The sequence below is a fragment of the Balaenoptera acutorostrata genome, chromosome 14 (assembly GCF_949987535.1).
Source record: "Balaenoptera acutorostrata chromosome 14, mBalAcu1.1, whole genome shotgun sequence".
In the NCBI taxonomy this organism is placed as follows: domain Eukaryota; kingdom Metazoa; phylum Chordata; class Mammalia; order Artiodactyla; family Balaenopteridae; genus Balaenoptera; species Balaenoptera acutorostrata.
In genome coordinates this window covers 86,154,449-86,175,147 of record NC_080077.1, presented here as the reverse complement: position 1 = coordinate 86,175,147, position 20,699 = coordinate 86,154,449, and the positions used below count along the sequence as shown (strand labels likewise).

The 20,699-nt window shown below is 40.7% G+C and overlaps 1 protein-coding gene across 1 annotated transcript in view; it reads right to left on the bottom strand.

Annotated features, from left to right (window-relative positions):
* COL9A1 (collagen type IX alpha 1 chain) overlaps positions 1-20,699 on the bottom strand; it is an 84,677-nt gene that overhangs the window by 17,239 nt on the left and 46,739 nt on the right. The window contains exons 21-33 of the mRNA XM_057527924.1: positions 20,140-20,193; positions 18,675-18,728; positions 18,501-18,554; positions 18,321-18,374; positions 17,461-17,514; positions 16,379-16,423; positions 14,943-14,996; positions 14,785-14,838; positions 6,887-6,940; positions 6,207-6,278; positions 5,665-5,700; positions 4,908-4,952; positions 2,980-3,012 (exon numbers count right to left, since the gene is read on the bottom strand). Coding sequence (XP_057383907.1) covers positions 2,980-3,012; positions 4,908-4,952; positions 5,665-5,700; positions 6,207-6,278; positions 6,887-6,940; positions 14,785-14,838; positions 14,943-14,996; positions 16,379-16,423; positions 17,461-17,514; positions 18,321-18,374; positions 18,501-18,554; positions 18,675-18,728; positions 20,140-20,193 — 663 coding nt within the window. The remainder of the gene's footprint in view (positions 1-2,979; positions 3,013-4,907; positions 4,953-5,664; positions 5,701-6,206; positions 6,279-6,886; positions 6,941-14,784; positions 14,839-14,942; positions 14,997-16,378; positions 16,424-17,460; positions 17,515-18,320; positions 18,375-18,500; positions 18,555-18,674; positions 18,729-20,139; positions 20,194-20,699) is intronic.

The window sequence follows — 20,699 nt, the reverse complement described above, 5'->3', positions numbered from 1 at the left end:
CAAGTAAACGTTTTAAAGATCTTTCTTTGGGGTTTAGTTATTATTTCAAAATGTTAATGGGAATAATATATTTTAAAACCACATTCTTCACACTTGAAGTCACTTCTAAGAGCACGTTAATTTTTAATAAAACGTGTTAACTTTTTCTGGCCACAAAAAGGCCACTGAGTTCACAAGACATGTCACATTCTCTATCACCAATATAGAAAGCATAAAATAAAGATATTTCCAAGAACGTAAGTTATTTAGCCTTTATAACATTCTTTGGAGAGTTTGAAGAAGCCAGATGTATCCAGGAATTATAAAATACTAACATAAAACTTAATCAGTGCATTTAAAATGCCAGAACAAAAAGAGTGAGTCCACAATTTATCTAAGTATTGAGGAAGTTAAAAATCTAAACATTAAAGATGTTAAAAATAAACCAATTATTTCCTTAGTACAAAAGCATATACCAATTAAATGTTTCTTCTGAAAGCAGACCACTAAAAGCATCTTTAAAGTCCTCATCTACAAAAACTGCTTTACAGAGAGACTAAATTAATTCACTTTTTCTTAAACTACCTCTGGTGGAATTTGTGGCAAAGTAGTTTCAGTGGACTGTTGTTTTCAGAATAAAAACGAGAAGATAAAAGCACAGGAGACATGGAGGGAACACCACTGCTCAAGACCTGAATGTTCATAAAGCAGCTCAATCCTGCTTCTTTTCCATATGCAACATTTATCCAGGAAAAGCCAACTTGTTCAAAAGTTCACATGTTTTAAACTGAAGGAATAAAGGTGATGATGCAAGGCTTTCACTAGACACATCTAAAGAAAGCTCACGGAGTGTGCTTCTTCCAATCTCTCTTTATACAAAAAAAAATTGATATTCGTCTAAGTCAACCTGTCAAAATTGCCTCTATGAAGAAATTATGGCTTAAAAGATTTCTAGAGTCAGGGTCAAGGGGGAAAGCTAAGGATGTGTTATGGAACGAAGTCTGGGGAACTGTTGGGTGACTGGTATGCAAGACCATAGCAACTTCTAAAAAAACCCGGAGGAGAAGCCAAAATGAATTCAGAATGTGCTAAAAGAGCTGGCGGAAAACAAAGGAGGCCAAATCAGAGTGTATTACCTTGCTGGCAACGTCTGAAATTTTGCTAGAACAAGGAGCAGGGCATTTTTGATGAAGAGATCAAGGGTCAACATGACCAGGACGTCACAGGGCCCTGGGTCTTTGGGTATTACCTTGCTGGCAACATCTGAAATTTTGCTAGAACAAGGAGCAGGGCATTTTTGATGAAGAGATCAAGGGCCAACATGACCAGGACGTCACAGGGCCCTGGGTCTTTGGGAAAGAATTCGTCACTTGAGGAGGGATACGCTGATGTAGAAACCAGAGTGCAGACCTCACCCACTTACCAGCTTTGTCTTGCTGAAATCACTGAGAAAAGGAAAAGCTTTTTTGTTAGTAACTCTTTTCTCCTGATTCTGGGACGGTGCACTTCAATTTCATCTGTATTACTTGGGTAATGTCAGGAAAGACAGGGGTAGGAAGGGAGGTAATGAATCAAGAGCTCATTCCTAGTATTATATCCAAATTTAAATGAAATTAACTCATTTTCACACCTGCATTGTTCATCCACTTTTTTCTTTTACAACTTGAATTCTCACCTTGGAACATTACTGATTATTTCTAGACAGTGAAGGAGGATTTCCATTACCAAATTCTATCAAGGTTTACTCTTTACATTGTTCTCGATCCTAAATGATTTCTGTCAAAGATTCTTAGGCATAAAGCTGTTATTTGAAGCTTGAGACTGTCACGTGGTGTTTAGAGGCAGTACGTAAACAGGTAAGGTAATACAATGTAATAGTTTCCATCTCAGTGCTGTGTGAAGAGCCCGGGGCAGGGCACTGTATGCAAGGCTGGGTGGGTCCTCCCGGAGAAAGCTGAGCTGAGGATGGCGCTAAAAGCTTAGGTAGGAGGTACTATTCTAAGGAAAGAGAAAGAGTGTCCTGGACTAGGAGAAGACCACAAGGCATTAATCAGCATATGCCAAGTAAAAAGAACCACAGACAGATGACTTTCCAGAGAGGTCGGACCACTTCATCGAAGGCTTTGTATACATTTGCTAAGAGTCTGAATTATTCTCTGAAATGTTATTCTTAAAGGGTTTTAAGCAGAGGAGGAATAGATAGTGGGCTTTATCTTTTCATCTAGATGACATTGGCTGTCACGAGGATAACACATTGGACCAGGACAGAGAGAAGTCGGGGGCGGGGATTCCAGAAACAAGACTTGGAGATTAATGGAAGCTGGTGATAGATGCACTTGAGACTGAAGTCTGAGCTTCCTCCTTTCTGCTTGTATTATCTTAAATTTCTTGTTTTATTAGATGTGCGGTCCTTTCAAATTAGCAAGCCATTCTAGATTTGCTATTAATTGATTCTATAATTCTGAATACATCTAATCTCTAAGGACATCAGTTTAGTTTCGGTAAAATGATAAATTGAATGAGATGGTTATTTTCTCGCTCTAATAATTATCTGTATTTTCTTAGGTATCGTGCCTATATCTTACTTCCCCAACGAGAACACACAGAAGATTAAGAAAATTACTGAAATATTTGCAATGCTATGACTGACCATGAAATTCACTCATGTTCTTGTCACTGCAAAGCACAGGTCAGTTCTTATAAAATAACCCATTTGTGGAAGAAATTACGATGTATATTCAGTGAGCCACTTATAATATGAAAAAAAAAAAACTTCCTTTAGAGTGATTAGGTCAAAAGGCAGATCCATTTACACTGTTGTGAGGTTTTTTCTTTGGACTAATCCACTACTTAAAGAATAAATGTAGATGTTAATTTCCTTAAAGGCAAGTCCTTTTAGAATTGAATTTTCTAGAATGATTTCATAAAGCAGAGCATTGCATTTTCTATAGCTTTATTCATATTTTTATTTTTTATACCGTTACTGTTCATTATACTTACAGATCCCTTTGGGCCAGGTAATCCTATATCTCCCTAAATCAATAAAACAAAATTATATTAGAACAATGTTTACTAAAAACTCTAAAAAGGTTATCATGCTGCCAAACTCAATAGAAAACCATGAACAGAAGAACCATGACACCACAGAAAAAAATTAGATTAACAATTTGGATTCTGGTCCCAGCTCTGCTACTTAACTTCAGGACCCAGTGTAAACTTTGTAACCTCCCAGCCTTTGGCTAACTTGTCTGTTAAATAATAGGGTTGAATCACAGCTCTCCATGGCTGCATTCAGATTTAAAATGCTAGGTGTGGAGAACTGAAATGGGCAAGTCAAAAGACATTAAGCTAGCATGCTGTTATAAAACATAATAGGGCTTCCCTGGTGGCGCAGTGGTTGGGAGTCTGCCTGCTGATGCAGGGGACGCGGGTTCGAGCCCTGGCCTGGGAAGGTCCCACATGCCGCGGAGCGGCTGGGCCCGTGAGCCACGACTGCTGAGCCTGCGCGTCTGGAGCCTGTGCTCCGCGGCGAGAGGGGCCGCGGCGGTGAGAGGCCCGCGCATCGCGATGAAGAGTGGCCCCCGCTTGCCACAGCTGGAGAAAGCCCTCGCACAGAAACGAAGACCCAACACAGCCAAAATCAATCAATCAATCAATCAATCAAAAAAAAAAAAAAACATACACATCTGATTCAAGATCCTCATTTAAAAAAAAAAAAAAAAAAAAACATAATAGACATTTAAACCAGATGACTTCATTTCTGAAACTCTAACAATATTTTTAAACTCATCCCCAAAAGTCTATCAAACCAAATGTGCATGCTCTTATGCTTAAAAAAAAACCTTGACTATCTCCCACCACTAGTTCTAGGTATGAATTCAGCTCATCTTAGCAAGTCAGTGCATGTCCACTACAAAACAGGATGATTTAAAACGTCCCCTTAAGGACCTCCCTGGAGGTCCAGTGGTTAAGACTCCACGCTTCCAATGCAGGGGGCACGGGTTCGATCCCTTGTAGGGGCACTAAGATCCCACAAGCTGCGCAGTGCGGCCAAAAATAGACAAAAATTTAAAAATAAATAAATTAAAAAATAAAACATCCCCTTAGCTTATAAAATGAACAGTTTCAACAGAAAATAAAATTGAAATCACCCTTTTTCTAATTTACTTAATAGTTAGGAAGCTTTGCCTCATTCAGATGTTAACTGAAATCCTAAAACTCTGAATAAAACACTATCAGCATTTTCTCCTGTACTAAAAGCTCTCTGAAACTATTTTCTGAGAATTCTGTCACACATACACCCCCCAAAGGACCAAGCATAAGTTTCCACACGAGGTCCTGTTAGATTGTCTCATAACCATAAGGATAAGCCAGCAGACCTAGCAGTGCTGTGGAGGTGATGACTTGCTCTCCTCCTCCCCGCCTTCCTGGAGATTTAGCAGAAGCCTCCCCTGTAGTTGGAATCACTTCTTTGGAGGGTCTTAGACTCCAAAAGGCCATGGAGAATACCCACGGTCAAACTTGGGACCCTCAACTCTCTAACTACAATAACCTATAATACAAACTATAATAAAGCTTTAATTTTGTTTCCGTGGTGGGCATTATTCATAGACTTGTCTACAGCCATATAAGAACCACCTTGAATGTCTAGATGGAAAACCACAAGAAAACATGCCCTCCAAAGGGAACGCTTTGTCCTCCCAACACTTAAGGCCATGTCTATCAATGTTGGCGTGTTTCCCCTCCACTTTACTTGATCTTGGGTGCGATTCTCGGGGGTTGTTTTTTAGCTTATGTAGGAAACGTATTACCTTTAAAGAAGTCAGCAAGGATAGCAAGGTCAGAGAAAAGAAAAAGTATGTATGTTTCTAATACAGTTCAAAATCAGTGAGTCTCCATCAATAACCAAAAAAAAAAAAGTGTCTTACGAGTTCACCCCTTTCTCCCAGTTCTCCCTCTTCACCAGAGGCACCCTAAAAATTAAAAGTCACATTTTTAAAATTCTTAGTTCCTTGGCTCAATTTTAACCAGTCAACATTGAGAAGCATTCTAACCAGTCAACATTGAGAAGCATTCAAAAGTCCCTGCGGTGCCCCCCCCAAGATCATGCAGAAATACAAAATGATCTCAGTGGTTTTCCTATCTAGCTGTCAGGGGCTTGTCCAACCCAGAAAACAGCCCAGAGAAAAGCCAGAAGGTGAAGTTGACTTTCTGCTAAAGTTAAGGATTAATGACTATATCCAGCAATTTTATAATTAGGTAATACTTAAAAAGGGCTCTTACAGTTGAAAAACAACAACAACAACAAAAAACACCAGGGCAAGGACTAACTCTAATTCACATGCATTGTTTATTTGCTAAGGTCTTGGTAAAGAAAAAACAAAACATTATGATGTGGCTATGGAAGGCCTCATCACACTGGAGTAAACCCATCTGTTGCGTAAGAGAGACAGGGCCATTCTCTTCAAAGGAAGGACCATGTGTATTCTTGAAGGCAGAGCCATCATTCGCTCCGGCTTATTAAAATGGTAGATAAGGCTACAGACCAAATTAAACCCTGCGTTTCACTCACTATGAAGTACATTGAGCCTCCACGTTTTACCCACACCGCAGATCAGCCAGTGCCCCCTGCTGGTAAAGCACATTAATGCACATTAAGCGCTGCATTTCACACGTGGCACCTACCTGTTCACCCTTTGGACCAGGTTCACCAACTACACCCTGTAATGAATAAAATATACTTTTTCAGTGTTTTGAGGTTTTTAACTATATAATTTCAAACGAACCAACTCCCCTTATTGGGCTGGTGAATAGGAACAAGTATGAATAATCCCCATCGCCTCACCACCTAGCAAGAGTCAGGTCAGACCTGGAGAAACTGACAATTGTCCAAAAAAATCACTGGCAACCTGAAGTGTCCTCTGATCACATCCATGTAAAATGTAATTAGTAGGACTGGAAGTTTAGAACTAAATAAGAGGTGTGATTACAGCTGAAATTTTTACTTTACTCAGCTTTTATTTTTCCCTTCTGATAAATTACTATATTAATAGATTTTTTTTTGTTTCTTAATCTCAACTCTCAGTAATTTAAGATATCTTTCTTGATAGCTCTCTATGGTAATCTCTAGAAAAATTCTCCATTGGACCAAAAGCGACCTTGGTTTCTCAACATAGTAGAAATCACCCTTCCAAATAAGGAACTTTCTGGACAGCTAGGTATCTTACCCTGTCACCTTTCATTCCAGGAAGTCCAGGGGGGCCAGGCAAGCCGGGGAGGCCAGGGCTGCCGAGAGAACCCTGAAAGACAAACACAGAGTCCCCAGAACCAATGCTACCGCAACAGTGAAAGCACATAAGCCAGACACAACCTTGGGTGTGTGGACTCCTGGCTAGAATAAATGTGCTGTGTTGGTTTAACTCTGCTTCTCAAATTTGTCACTCTCCCAGCTCCCAGGAGAAGAGAGCCAGTCCCCCCCCGACTCCATCCCACCTCTGAGGTCCCCAGCTCCAGAGCTAGCACCCCTTCCCAACAGTGGGCTCTTTGAGCTGAGTCCCCGCCTCGCTGGCTGTGTAAACAAGCACGGCTGGAGAAGTAAAAGGCGGCATTCACGCACTTGCTCTCCAAGGCCAAGAACAACCAGGAGCCAAATGTAGCACTTTGTATCTCTCCCAGTTTTCCAATAAATGCTACAAACCACGCTGATTAAAATACCCTTTAAGGGTCTCCTAGATTTAATTTGAAATTCCTCATTTACATTTTCACACATTCACATAGGAATAGAAATCAAGTAAGGGTGATTCAATTACCCTTTGTAAATTATTTTTCTCTCCTTGCTTCTTTTAAAAAATTTTATTGTGTTTCGTATGAAGCAAATAAACGGCCAGGGACTAGAAATATTACTTACCAGTTTACCTGGTAGTCCTGGGGGTCCTACTGGTCCTTGTTCACCTCTGCTGCCCTAGAAACACACAAACATGATGGTCAACCAGACAGTTTGCCGAAATGCAAATGTTTAATCACTATTTCAATGAAGTAACATGCTACCTAGGTTTTTGTCTAAATATAAAGGTCACCAAAGTATTCTCCCCATCTTCAACTGCAGGCAGAAACCTTTATATTAAATGCCTGCAGCCTCCTCAGTGTTCATCCTGAGTTCTAACAGTCCTAATGCTGTTTGTTGTGAATACAGACTGTTCGATGGACATCATACCTGATACATCTACAAGAAATGGCAATTAGGAATTTTCAGCATCGACTTCACCATCCAAATTAGATTATGGTGACTTGTGTACATGCTTTATCCTCTCATTTAGACTACATGTTCTTGAGGTATAGGTATAGTAAAATTTTGAATTCCACATAAATGTAATGTAACACACAGAGTAAATTTCAGGTCTACAGTACATTTTAAAGCAGCATCTGGCAAATGATCTTGAACCTCGAAAGAGTGAAAAAGCAAAAGGACAGAGATGTTGGCCTTCAAATTACTACTGTAGCTTCAAAAAGACATAAACAGTAGAAATTTATAAAGCTTCTGGAAAATTCTTTGTTCTACTCGTTTTAAGCATGTCTTAAAAGATTAAATAGACTTTGGAAAGTACAATTTATAATGTAGATACACCAAAAGCAACACTCTAATTTCATTTTGTGAGCCAATATCAATTTTTTATTTGAAACTCTAAGCCCTTTGAGAAAAGGAAACACCATGAACTCTTCAATTTCTTTCTCTGAGAACTTCATACACTTGTATGCAGTCTGACAAAAGTTTGTTTCATTTCTAACGCAAGTTCAACTAAGCTGAACACTGAGGTTGCTGGATAAATAATCACATTTCCTGGATGGTGTACACAAAATGAAGGTAGCCTTTTGAGTTTGTTTTTCCTTAAAATGACATGACAACTTCATATTAATGTTTAATATTTTTAAGTGCTTCTGATAAGATTATCCTGATCTGACCCATATGTTATTCATTCATCTATAAAAAGAACAAAATGTCAAGATCTATAAACCTTCTGCATTTTCAGTTGCTCTAAAGGACTGAGAAATGTATGCCAAATTACAAGTCTCTAGCTATAATTTCATGGCAGTTGTTTCATATGACTTACAGGTGATTTAAACAAAATACTCTTAAATGCTTTTCAGAAACTTTTATATAAATGTTCTGTCTAATGCATGAGTTTGAATAATACATTGGTACAGAACCCTTGTGAGCAGCTTGGAAGCCAGAAGCAGCGCCCCATGAGGACGGATGTTAGAAGGATATATTGATAAGTCAGGTGAAAACCAGCCACTACGATAGATTCTTCTATGCGTCTCTACACATAAAGATTGGGTTTCACCCCATTAAACTGACCCAGCACTTCAAAGTTCAAGATAGATTTTCTTCAGTACATCTGCTCTGCTGGCATTTTCAAATTATTTCTGAACTGCATCCTGACTGAGATCCTAAATGTCATTGAGATAAAATGACTTTAATTCACAGAACGATTAACAGTCATTGGTGGGAAACATAATTAATGGTGTCAGAAAGGGAAAGCAAAGTTCTCGATACAACTCCACATATTCATTTCTAAATAAATGAACCATTATGCCATCTTATCCAAAACAAAAATGATTAATATACTCTTTTCGTCTTCCACAAACCAAAAGGCTAAATGAAAAGAAAGGACTGTATAACCTTTCATTTACTTCTGGAGAGATTAATTATCTTTTCAGTCAAAGACAAAGATTTTCTCTGCTGGAATCTTATTTTCTCTGTCTTTCATGAGCTCTTATTATTTAGTTCAGAAGTCTTTTCCAAGCCCCGGCAGCCCTTGGTAATACCTACGAACGGCTCAGAACCCAGTCTAGCCAGCCTGCTCTGCTGACCTATAGCCGTGACAGGGCAACACACGTAGGACCAGGGGAGGGATGGGTGAAATTACGGGCATTCACTTTTCTGTCCCTGCACAAATAGCGTGTGGGTCCTCATTTTTATTTCACGTCTAGCTTATAAATCCTTGGCTATTCTGAACTTAGGTATTTCTATAGAAATCATCCCACTGTGCAAAAAGGTAATGTTTATTTTCACAATGACCAAACAGCTACCAAAAAAAAAAAAAGTTAGGACAAGATTTTCTCATGGCCATTCTTATGATTTCTATGTGTTCTAGAAACATGCATATTCTTCCGCTAAGTTCTTTAATTTCGCCTGTAACTAAGATGAACATGAGCAAATGAGATATAAATAGTAATCTCTAAGAAAACACAGGTTAAACTAAATACATCCTGCAGGGAGCAATTCACCCTAACCTGGTAACAACAAGAGTGCTAAAAAAAATGATAAATCTCTTCTGTTTCAACAGCTATGGTGAAACCACATTCTCAGATGTGGGCCAGAGAGGCTGGTGGGGAAATGGCTCTTCTGTCCCATGGCTGATATTTACAAACCTGTTGACAAAAGTTATGGGTTTTAACAAGAGAATCGGAAGGAACCAGAAAAAAAGGCAACATCCTACCACTGAACATGTGAAGACCATAAGAAAATGCTCTATTTTTCTCTTGGGTGCTCTGTGCCACCTTATTTATCTCCAACATGTTAAGACACATCTTCCAATTCATCCCTATCTAAGAAGCCAATCAAGGCTTAAAGAAAAAAGAAAAGATGCAGACCCTCTACCAGTGATTCTGAACCCTGGCTGTACATCAGAATCCCCTGAGTAGGTTTTAGAAATATATTTCACTGGTGTCTTCACCACCCCACCTCCCCATTCCCCTCCCCATTCCACCCCTCTCCCCCAGGTCCTGATTCTGTAGGTCTGGGGTAAGACCCAGGAAATTGCTGGGGCTTATGTTCTGTTCGTTTGTCTTCACCAGCTTTACTTAGATTCTTGTTAAATGCTCACTGAGAAAGCTCCATAAATACTAAAATTTGCTAAATGTGTTTTGTGCCGTTAGAATTTGCCAAGCTAACTTCAAATAAAAACATCCAGCGGAACCTTGACTTTGGAGGCATTAGAGGGTGGAGATGGGGACCTGGACACTAAGCCCCAAGGCCAGGTCTGAAGTCCGGCTCTGCCATGCACCAGCTGACTCCAGACAGGCAACTCAACCCCTCTGTGCCTCGGTCTCCTCATCTGTAAAATGGGCTTTTGGGAGGACTGAATAGATACATGAAGTACTTAGAACAACATCCAGCTCATAGTAGGCACCACAGATGTGCTAGTTATTTATGTTTATCCAAGGAATAAAGACATCAGTCAAAATGATAGTTTTTAATCAAATGTTCCATTAAATGTTCTTTTCGCTTCAAATCTTCCAAATTTCTTTAAAAGCATGAGTTATGCTTGGAAAAAACCAGTCTCTAGTCCTCATTTCTCAAGTTTCTGTCAGATCACTAAGAAGGAGCCTTTTTTATAAACAAATTCTAGGAGCTATTTTGTAAAACTCATTTTAATAAATACAAATACTTCAATATGGAAGTCTCCCTTTCAAAATGGAACTATCAGACTTCTAAAATACCACCGAAAAATGCATTTTATTATACTTGGGTTGTCGTAATTATTTTACCAAAAAAATGGATTTTACTCCACTGTGCTCTAGATTGTGATGGTTGTTGTATTTGCCTGATAACCCAAAATGCTAAGTAACTGAAGAACGAACATTATCCTTAGTACCTTGCCAGTTTCAGAACTGGGAAATTATAAATCTCTATACTCAGTCTGTAGTACACACTAAATGCCTCTTTCTGGCAAAAAGGATGTTCAACCCAGAAGATGAGTTATGATTGCTAAAGACTGCTACTTTTACAAACCCATTTTCATATTAACATTGGCAGATCATATTAGTCCTACTACAGGGATAATTTTTAGGCTTGCCACAGAAATATTTTTTAAGATTTATTCAATTTTACAACATTGTGTATTTTGTATTTCTCTCCAGTGTAGGTTTAAATATCCCCTCACACAGAAGCAGAGGACAATCTGTTTACACTATAACCATCACAGCTGCTTCACCAAGTGTTGACAGGGAGAATATTCCAGAGTCTGGTGGGGTAGGAAGGCAGCTTAGGTCACTCAACAGCACATCATGTGGGACCTCTGTGTTGAAGCTGTTGGTGATGGGGTCAGGGTAGAAGACTTCAAGAGAGAGGAGACAGGCTTCCACACTCCACGAGTGTATAGTCTTCAGAAAACTGGGGGTAGATCTGTGTGGCACTCATCCCAGTTGAAATCACGAGAGCAGAGCAAACACAACCCACTCAACAAAAGCCCTGGCAAGTTCTGAGAAGCCTGGAAGAGGAAGATGGACCAGGAGCCACTACACGGTAGGACCCAATCAGAGGCCCCAGCCACCTGCTGGCTCTAAACCAGGAGTCCCCCAGACGCATGTGTAGACCCAGGGGAATGTGACAGAGAAAGCCGGAAGGAAGCACAAGACAAGTGGTAAAGATATGTGCTCATATGTTATCCCTAGAGATGCCAAAACTCCAGTATTTTTTGCCGTGGCATTGGCGAAAGTTGATGAAACAATGGTGAGGAAAGGGGAGAAGGGCACTTTAATTTCAAAGACAGACTTCAGTTAACCTTGATTCTTTCACAGGACACATTAGAAATAGGTTTCATTCCTTCTACTCAGCTTCTCAATTTAAGATTTGCTGGAAAAACTGATCAAACTTGTGGGGAATAGGTGACAGTGTGTGAATTTACCAAGAAAATGAATTTAATGATGTAAAATGAAAGAACAAATGTATCTTTCAGTAAGTACGTTTGGTGTAAAAACTCTGATCCAGAACTATAATATTTATAACCACTCATGATACTCTTCTGAAAAATTTATAGTAGGTGAGAAGTCAATTATGAACAGAAGCAGCATAGCAAGATTTACTGTACCTCCCATCCAATGCATTTTAAGGAATATTTATTGAGCATGACCTTACGGCAGTAAGTGAGAAGTCAATTATGAACAGAAGCAGCACAGAAAGATTTACTGTACCTCCCATCCAATGCATTTCAAGGAATATTTATTGAGCACGACCTTACGGCAGGCCCCGAGGAAAGAGATGTAGGGAACACAAACGTGGATCAGACATGTTCCTGACTTCCTGCAGTTTCCACACCACAGGGCAAAAAGGGACCAAGGGTTACAGGTTCAGAATAAGGAGAGATCACTTCTATCTGGGGGGTAGGGCGTCATCAGAGATGGTTCCGTTGCAGAACTAACACTTCAATTGTATCTAGGAGGGCACATGGGATGTCCAGTCAAAGAAATAGAGGAAAAAGCCATCTCCTCCTGTGATGCAGGGCATCCCAAAGAAAACAGGCAGGCTGAGAAGTGCAGAGAGTGTTTGGGAATTAGCATGAAGTCTAGCTTGGCTGGAACACAGGCTCTGAGCAAGGCAGAAATGGGAAGTAAAACTAGGGGATAAACAGACAGTTTAGGATTTCAGACGTTCCCTTATTGTCCGTGGAAATCCACTGAAGATTTTTAAATGAAGAAGAGAAATGATGCTGGATGCTGTACTTTGCAAAGACCAATATGGAGGCATGTGCAGACTTGGAGCCCTACCGTTCCCCAGGCATTTACGTTTGTCACCAGGACTGCGGGGACACGGCTGGAGTTCTAGATGCAGGACACCCTGCGATGTGCAAGAGTCCTGGAGAACGGAGAGATATCCCAGCCGAAGTACCAAGAGAACCTTGTTGCGAGCCGCAGTAGAAGGAAAGATGGGAGCAAGGAAGGCAAATCAGGAAGCGACTGCAATAATCAAGCAGCAGTGAACCACCTGAGCCAGGGGGTGGACGTGGGCTTAGAAAGAAGAGTCCGACAGGAGGCTTTAAAGAGGAGGTGGTAGGGGCTTCCGTGGTGGCGCAGTGGTTGAGAATCTGCCTGCCAATGCAGGGGACACGGGTTCGAGCCCTGGTCCGGGAAGATCCCACGTGCCGCGGAGCAACTGGGCCCGCGAGCCACAACTATTGAGCCTGCGCGTCTGGAGCCTGTGCTCCGCAATGTCGGCAACAGTGGGAAGAATGGGGACGCTTAACAGAAACTGAACAAGCAAAACCGGAATCAGGCTCAAAACCCTGTGCAGCATAACTTCCTCGGATCCGCCTCCGTCCCGTGAGTGAAGTCAGCACCGCCTCCACCCCACGCCCTCGCTTCCGAAGGCCGGCCTCGAGCCCTGAGCTGGGGATGGGCCGAGCCCGGTCCACCCGGGCGGCTTGTGTTCCGTGCCTGGTCCTGCCATCAGCAGGGGGACCTACAACTGGACTGCTTTCTGCCCTATAACGTGAGCACGCGATGAAATAGTCAATTTTCTCAAAGCTCCAGCGCCCTTCCTCCACACCGTCAGTCTTTCTGATGCTTTAGAAATATGATCCAGCTATGACCTCACTGCTTTGACAGTCAATGGAGGGAAAGTATTTTAATTAGAAATTCACAGCCTCCCAGAAAGAGAGAAGAAAAGGATAAGTGAGGCGTGAGGAGCAGCTAGTTTCACTGGCTGCAGAGAAACGTCTGGACACCGCCTGGTACAGGTCAGCTGACGAACATCTGTGAGAAGTGGAAAAACTCCACTCTCTGCTCTCATATCGCAAGATACCTGGGATATTTCACTTTTCTGAAGTGTGAAAATCCTCACCCAACATACTCAAGAGATGCTCTTTAAAAAGTAACAATGATATTTGGGAACGTTTCTGTGTTCTCACTTGGAGTTCTTTGTGTTACCCAGCACGCTTTGAAACTAAGAACTTAAAATCAAGACCAGGGAGAATTTTTTAAAGTTAAATTTGAGTGCGTCATGTTTCATTTCCAAATCAGTTTCTCTCTAAGGGTTAAAATGTATCTAGTGAGAAAATACACATAGCTATATTTGCTGCAAAATAGACACATTTACAAGTTCACACTAAAAGAAGTCTGGCAGGTTCTCAAAAGATTAAAATAGAGTTATCACATGACCCAGCAATTGCCCTCGTAGGTATGTACTCAAGAGAAATGAAACAAGTCAACACAAAAACTTGTAGAAAAATGTCCACAGCAGCATTAATCATAATGGCCAAAAAGTGGAAACAACCCCCATGCCCATCGATGGATGAATGGATGAATAAAATGTGGTACGTCCATACAACTGTATACTATTTGGCAGTAAAAAGGAATGAAGTACTGATACATGGTACAGCATAGAAGAACCTTGAAACATTATGCTAAGCGAGAGAAGCCAATCATTAAAAAATCCACATACTGCATGATTCCATTTATATGAAATTTCCAGAATAGGCAAATCTATAGAAAGCGGATGAGTGGTTTCCTAGGTTTGAGAGGGCTGGGGGGAAATGTTGAATTGCAAGTGGATCTAGAGTTTCTTTTTGAGGTGATGAAAATGTTTTAAAGTGGACTGTGGTGATGGTTGCACAATTCTGCAAATGTACTAAAACTCAGTGGATGGTATACTTTAAACGGGTGAATTACATAGTATGTGAATTATACCTCAATAGAGTTGTTTTTTTTAATCACACTAAAATATTTCCTTCAGCATGGGATGAGAGCAGAAAGGGTCATCTTTTTTTTTTTTTTTAATACTTCATTTTTGTTTCCACTTTCTAGGGGAAAAAAAGCATATTGTATATCTAAGTAGCATTCCTGTTCCATTGTTTATCTGGATTATCACATATTAAAACATCAGAAGGCATTCCTGGATGAGTTAATGGATGAATGAATAAAGGAAGGAAGGAAGGGAGGGAGGGAGGGAGGGAGATGAGGGAAGGAAGACCCAGCAAAGCCCAGGGAAGGCACTTTGGGAGGGGTCCACAGAAAAGGAATACTCACAGGGAGGCCCCGAGGTCCTCGGGGTCCCACCTCTCCTGGCGGCCCCTGGCGGCCCTGTTATGAGGAAGGCAGGTCAAGAAAAAGTTAAACTCCCTAATCCTTTGCTTAGTGATTACAACAGGTTATAAGGTATGAAAAGGTAACCTATGGCAACTTACCGGTTTGCCTGAATTCCCCAGTTGCCCGGGCTTCCCTGGAGCACCTGTGTTACCCTGAAGATAAAATACAATATTTAGAGTAATCCAGGCAGTAAATAAGCATAATAATCAACCTGTCTTACCCAGACTGGGTATTTCTTACACTTAAATAGCATTACTTTCCTGATTTTACATTGAGATGTAAACTCTCTTTCTTGGTGGGTACATCAAAGTTCTTTAGATTTAGGTTAGGATACTGTTTTGTCACTCCCAGAGGCATAATAAAGATGTCAAAAATGTTTAAAAGCGAAGGCCAGATGTCCAAAAGTGAAGGTCTTTAGACAGACAAGAATAAGAGAGGATTTTTCTTTCTTTACAGTATTAATTATATATGTCTTTCTTCAGCATTTCCGCCTCCAATACACTTCTTTGAGCCTTTTCCTTGATACCTGACATGGACACCATTAAACTTGTAAAAGATCATGGCAGCATGAGGAAATAAGGGATGCACCAGCCGGCTCCAGGGAAAGCAGGTGTCTGGGGTCCCACGCCACCATCAGCTGCCCGTGGTCCACTTACTAGCGAACATCTCTGCTCGACTCCATGAGCCACTACGATCGGAGGGCTGGAGCCATGTAATCTAACAGTAATCAATTTCTACATTATTCACACTTTATCTATTTTATTTAAAGTAAAGCTATATTTTAGGGGGCTTCCCTGGTGGCACAGTGGTTGGGAATCCGCCTGCCAATGCAGGGGACACGGGTTCGAGCCCTGGTCTGGGAAGATCCCACATGCCGCGGAGCAACTGGGCCCGTGAGCCACAACTACTGAGCCTGTGCGTCTGGAGCCTGTGCTCCGCAATGGGAGAGGCCGCGACAGTGAGAGGCCCGCGCATCGCGATGAAGAGTGGCCGCCACTCGCCGCAACTAGAGAGAACCCTCACAGAAATGAAGACCCAACACAGCCAAAAATAAATTAATTAATTAATTTTTTTAAAAAAAGTAAAGCTATATTTTAGCCCTTTAATTTTTTCTTTCAACTATTGGTTCTTAAGTGCCAGAATATAAGCACTTAAAACTGATCATTATGTGAACAAAATGCTTAATATCTTTTAGTTTAAGGTAAATCATCTTAATAATATGCACCGACAATTTCTATGGCTTAATATCATCCTCATAGTAAATCGTGAAGAGCAATAAAACTTTCTCTGTTTTACACTGGCAAAGGATGACTCTTTCAAGAAGGAAGTTCGATCAGCAACACTTCGTCAAAGTACTATTTCTGCAGCTGGGAAAGAGATTAGCTTCTGAAGCCTTAAGGCCTTTTTGATTTCTCCTTAAGGTCAAACATAAAATAAAAGGCAGGTTGGAAATACATAAAATGATAAATAAAATATATTAGTAAATAATAAAGAAATAGAGAAAAATATTAATTACAAAGTTTTCATCTTTTACCTTTTCACCGGCAACACCCTTTGCGCCAGGAATTCCAGGTATCCCCTGAAAGAATGCACACAGAACTTAGGTTTAATCACCTCCTCTGAGAATCCGTGAGATGCCAAGCCCACTGCATACTGCCGAGGGGCTGGGAGGGGCTGGGGGTATCGTGACAACCTCAAAGCTTTAGAGGGAGATTCTTCCTAGTTCCCCAATTTGAACAGTTATAGACCTACCCACAGTGTAGAAGGCAACTTTACTGTAACTGCCTTGTTATGTCTGAACACCCTTACAGCAAATTCTAGCTCTAAACTAAAGTTACTTTTCAAGGATGAACTTCCAAATTAGAATCCTATTTTCAGATCAACAGGAGCTCTTCCTGGCATGATTTCATGTATGGAATACAAAGCAAGGACCTATCAAAAACTCTAAGCCTTAAATAGAGAAAGAGAATGGCAGAAGAATGCTGGGTCTAAGATTTGGTGCTACTGGGAGGCCTGATTTCTCTGAGTATTTTAAAGTGTCAGATATCATAATAAACCGAGGGCAGTCCTCATCATTACCAAGTATCCCTTTTAACTTGAAATAATTGCCTCCAAAGAGCCAAGAATACACGTGGTATAACCCACATGAACTTCCAACCACATTAATGCAGGAAAACACCAATTTGAATAATTCAAAATAGCACACGATCAAAAAATGAAATCTTATTATTTCACATTGTTCCCTGAACATACTCTCAACCTCTTATGGCTCAACCCTGGTACAAGAGCTTCAGAACTGGTTAAAAGTAGGAGGAAGTTTAAAGCCTGGACCACAGCTCAGGGTTAGTGAAACGATATGAGGAAGATTTAGTGAACTAAAGAGAGAGGAGGGATGCAAAATACAAAGTTAAAGCTTAGTGTGGTTATCAGAGAAATAACTAGGTATTCAGAGAAAAAGTACAAAAATGTAAATGTAAAACTGTAAAAATATAAAATTAAAGCATCATTTCTTCTCCAGAACTTATCAAATTACATACAAAACATGTTTCTCCCCCAAGTGCATATCTTCAAATTATGTATATAAACCAATCAACATTTAAATATTCAAATACTTACAGGTAACCCCTGCAACCCTGCTTCACCAGGAGGTCCAGGTTTCCCTAGTTCACCCTGAAAAAAATTTTCGTTGAATCTGTATGAACTGCTGTCCTTCTTTTAAGAAAAGGAAAGACCAAGACCTTCTAAGCAAAAGGACTCTCCGCACAGCTGACCTTACGTGCACTTTTATAGCATGACCCAGTTCAGGGCGGGGAGATGGGATAGGACTTAGGACAGAAATGCAATCAAAATACATAATTTCCTTCTGCTTACTTTCATCAGTGGGGCAATTTTACTGCCTTTCTGAAACCAAGCAAACAAACATTCTATTCTAATAAAATTTTTTTTTGAATGGTGGTTGATTTAGAATGTTGTGTTAATTTCTGCTGTACAGCAAAGTGACTCAGTTATACACATAGATACATTCTTTTCATTATTCTTTTGCATGATGGTTTATCCCAGGACACTGGATATAGTTCCTTGTGCTATACAGTAGGACCTTGTTGTTTATCCATGCCATATATAATAGTTTGCATTTGCTAATCCCAACCTCCCAATTTGTCCCTCCCCAAACTCCTCCCCCTTGGCAACCACAAGTCTGTTCTCTATGTCTGTGAGTCTGTTTTGCGTTTTGCAGATAGGTTCATTTGTGCCATGTTTTAGATTCCACTTGTAATTGATGTCATATGGTATTTGTCTTTCTCTTTCTGACTTCTAATAAGTATCTTGAATTGACACTTGATTAAAAAATTAAAAGGAGGAAAAAAAGCCAAAACCAGCTCAATAAATGTCCCAGTGACGTAGTAATGGAAACCCTGTGCCTGGCGGGCCCCTGGCAGGGACGACTCCACCACCTTTAGACTAAATCACACAGCTACCTTTGCTCCCGGCATTCCAGGTATCCCGTCCCGGCCATCCACACCTGGCAAGCCCTAAAGACGCACAAAGAAACACACTGTCTCTTAGAAACACATTCTTCTTCCCTTCATCACTTTCTAAAGTTTTATTACAATTATCACTTTGAAAAATGGGCTTGATGACTACAGCTCAGGACATACCGTATCGCCCTTGGGCCCAGGGAGACCAGGAATTCCTCGAGAACCCTGAGCCCCCTGCAGGGTAGAAGGGAGAAGACAGACAAGACACAATCAATTACCACGTGTACTTAGGTCACATCAAAGAGATCAGCACAACCTCCATGCTCGCAGTGATTAACACGAATTCGAACTCACTCTGTCTCCCTTGGGACCTGTTTCTCCTAGAGGTCCTCGCTGCCCTTGATCACCCTGTATGAAAATAAAATTGCGTTTATGTAAGCAAAATAACTTATTGATAGACTTTTGAAACTATAAAACACCATCTATTTTACCTCACTATTGTTCTTTCATCCCAATGGCTTTGCTCTATCATGGATGCCTCAAGAAATCTTTTTATAAAAATTATATTGTCCTAAAAATTGATATTACCATAAGGATAATTGAGACTTACATGTCTATTGATTTCACTGTAAAGGCATAATGCTTCTGTGCTCTTTGGATGAATAGGTATAATAAAATTAAGGTCCACACTGCAGGTAACCTTGACATCAGTAACTATGTCTACACATTCTCTAGCCTCATTGACTATCATGGTGGGTTGAGGTTTGGATGAGTTGCCAACCTTTTCTCCATATTACTTACTCCCCCAGTCAATAATAATGATTTCTGTCAGAATTATCCAGCTAATGTTGATATATGGTGCAGGCGGTAATAGATGAGAAGAGGTGTCTTCCTAAAATACAGCTTTTGTTGAACTGCTTAACTGCTCTAAAACCTCAAATGGCTTCCTGTTGCCACTGGATCACTTCGGATCACCCAGATGGGCATTAAACACTCTCCATAATGTGCTTCTACCTTATCTATTCAAGTTCATCTTCTCAAAAGGAGCTCTCCACCCAGGCCGTGCCAGCCCTAAGGCAGCACACACCCCCATCACCCCAACAGGGCTTCTCTCCACCTGTGCTCCCTGCCCTCCCCACCTGTGCTCGCTGCCCTTCCCTCCCAGCACGGCTTTGCAGGCCTTCCTTCCTCTCAGGTCCACTTGGTGCATTACCTCCACCACGTGTTCTGGAGCTTGATCTTAAAATGTTATCCTTCAGTTACATTCTGTCCCTCCCACTGGACCTTGATAGTTGGAAATTCTATTTTACTTATACCTTTTCTTCTTTTCAATGTGGTATGAGAGATATTAATGAACAGCTTTTTGGTTTATTTACTTCCAAAACAGGTGTGAGGCAGTCCACAATAAGGACACGTGTGCACATGGCCGTCAGAATATCAAATAATGAGATCAGAAATCACAGGAGAGAAAAAGGACAGAACTACCCAAGAACTTAAAGTGAGACAGTTTCTGTGACTCTAAGCATCCTAGCAACCAAAGCAAAAGGAAAACACAGCAAGCATAAAAACTTAACAATTTGACTATACTTATGAGAAAAACAAAACCCATATCAAGTCAGAAGAACATTTCTCTGTACAAAAAAGAGATGCTTGTCTTAATTTTAAAATTTTAAATAAATATAGAAACTATTGCCCATTTTTCCACTTTATTCACATGCAAAGACACTTGCACACACACACATACATACAGCAAAAATATCTATCATTGATCATTGCTAAAAAATCTATCAGTGGATCCCATGAAAGGAAAACTACTCACAGGTGCACCAGGGAGACCTTGCGGCCCGGGTTCTCCATCTAAGCCCCGAGCGCCCTGGAAATAAACGAGACAAAGAAATGAACTTGAGATCAGCCATGTATGCTAAAGGGCACACTAGTCTTTCTAAAGAACTTCGAGAGCCAGATAAAAAGGAGGTTTTGTGTTTTGTAATATATACTCTATTCATTAGTGAACCCAAGGAGTATTTAATCAGAAACCTCAGATGTTAAAACACTCGTTTACATTCTCTCATCCCACCAAAAGTACCTACACCCAATCTTTGCTACCACCCTGAATATTTTAAGTTAACAAACACTGCGTCCGTTCCTGATTGCTGATATGAGCTACCTGTTTAGAGAACTTGGCAAGCCTATTGGAAAAGGTTTGGTCATCACACTCCAGGGTTCTCAGGATCCCTACAGGAACTCATTGATGGTGAAGACCAAGGGGCCACCCAAATAGTAGCTGCTGTGGACTCCACAGCCCCCACACCAGTGGGAGGGATTTCTGGGACTCGAGATCCCCACCCAGACCTAGAATCAGGAGTCCAGCCATGTGAT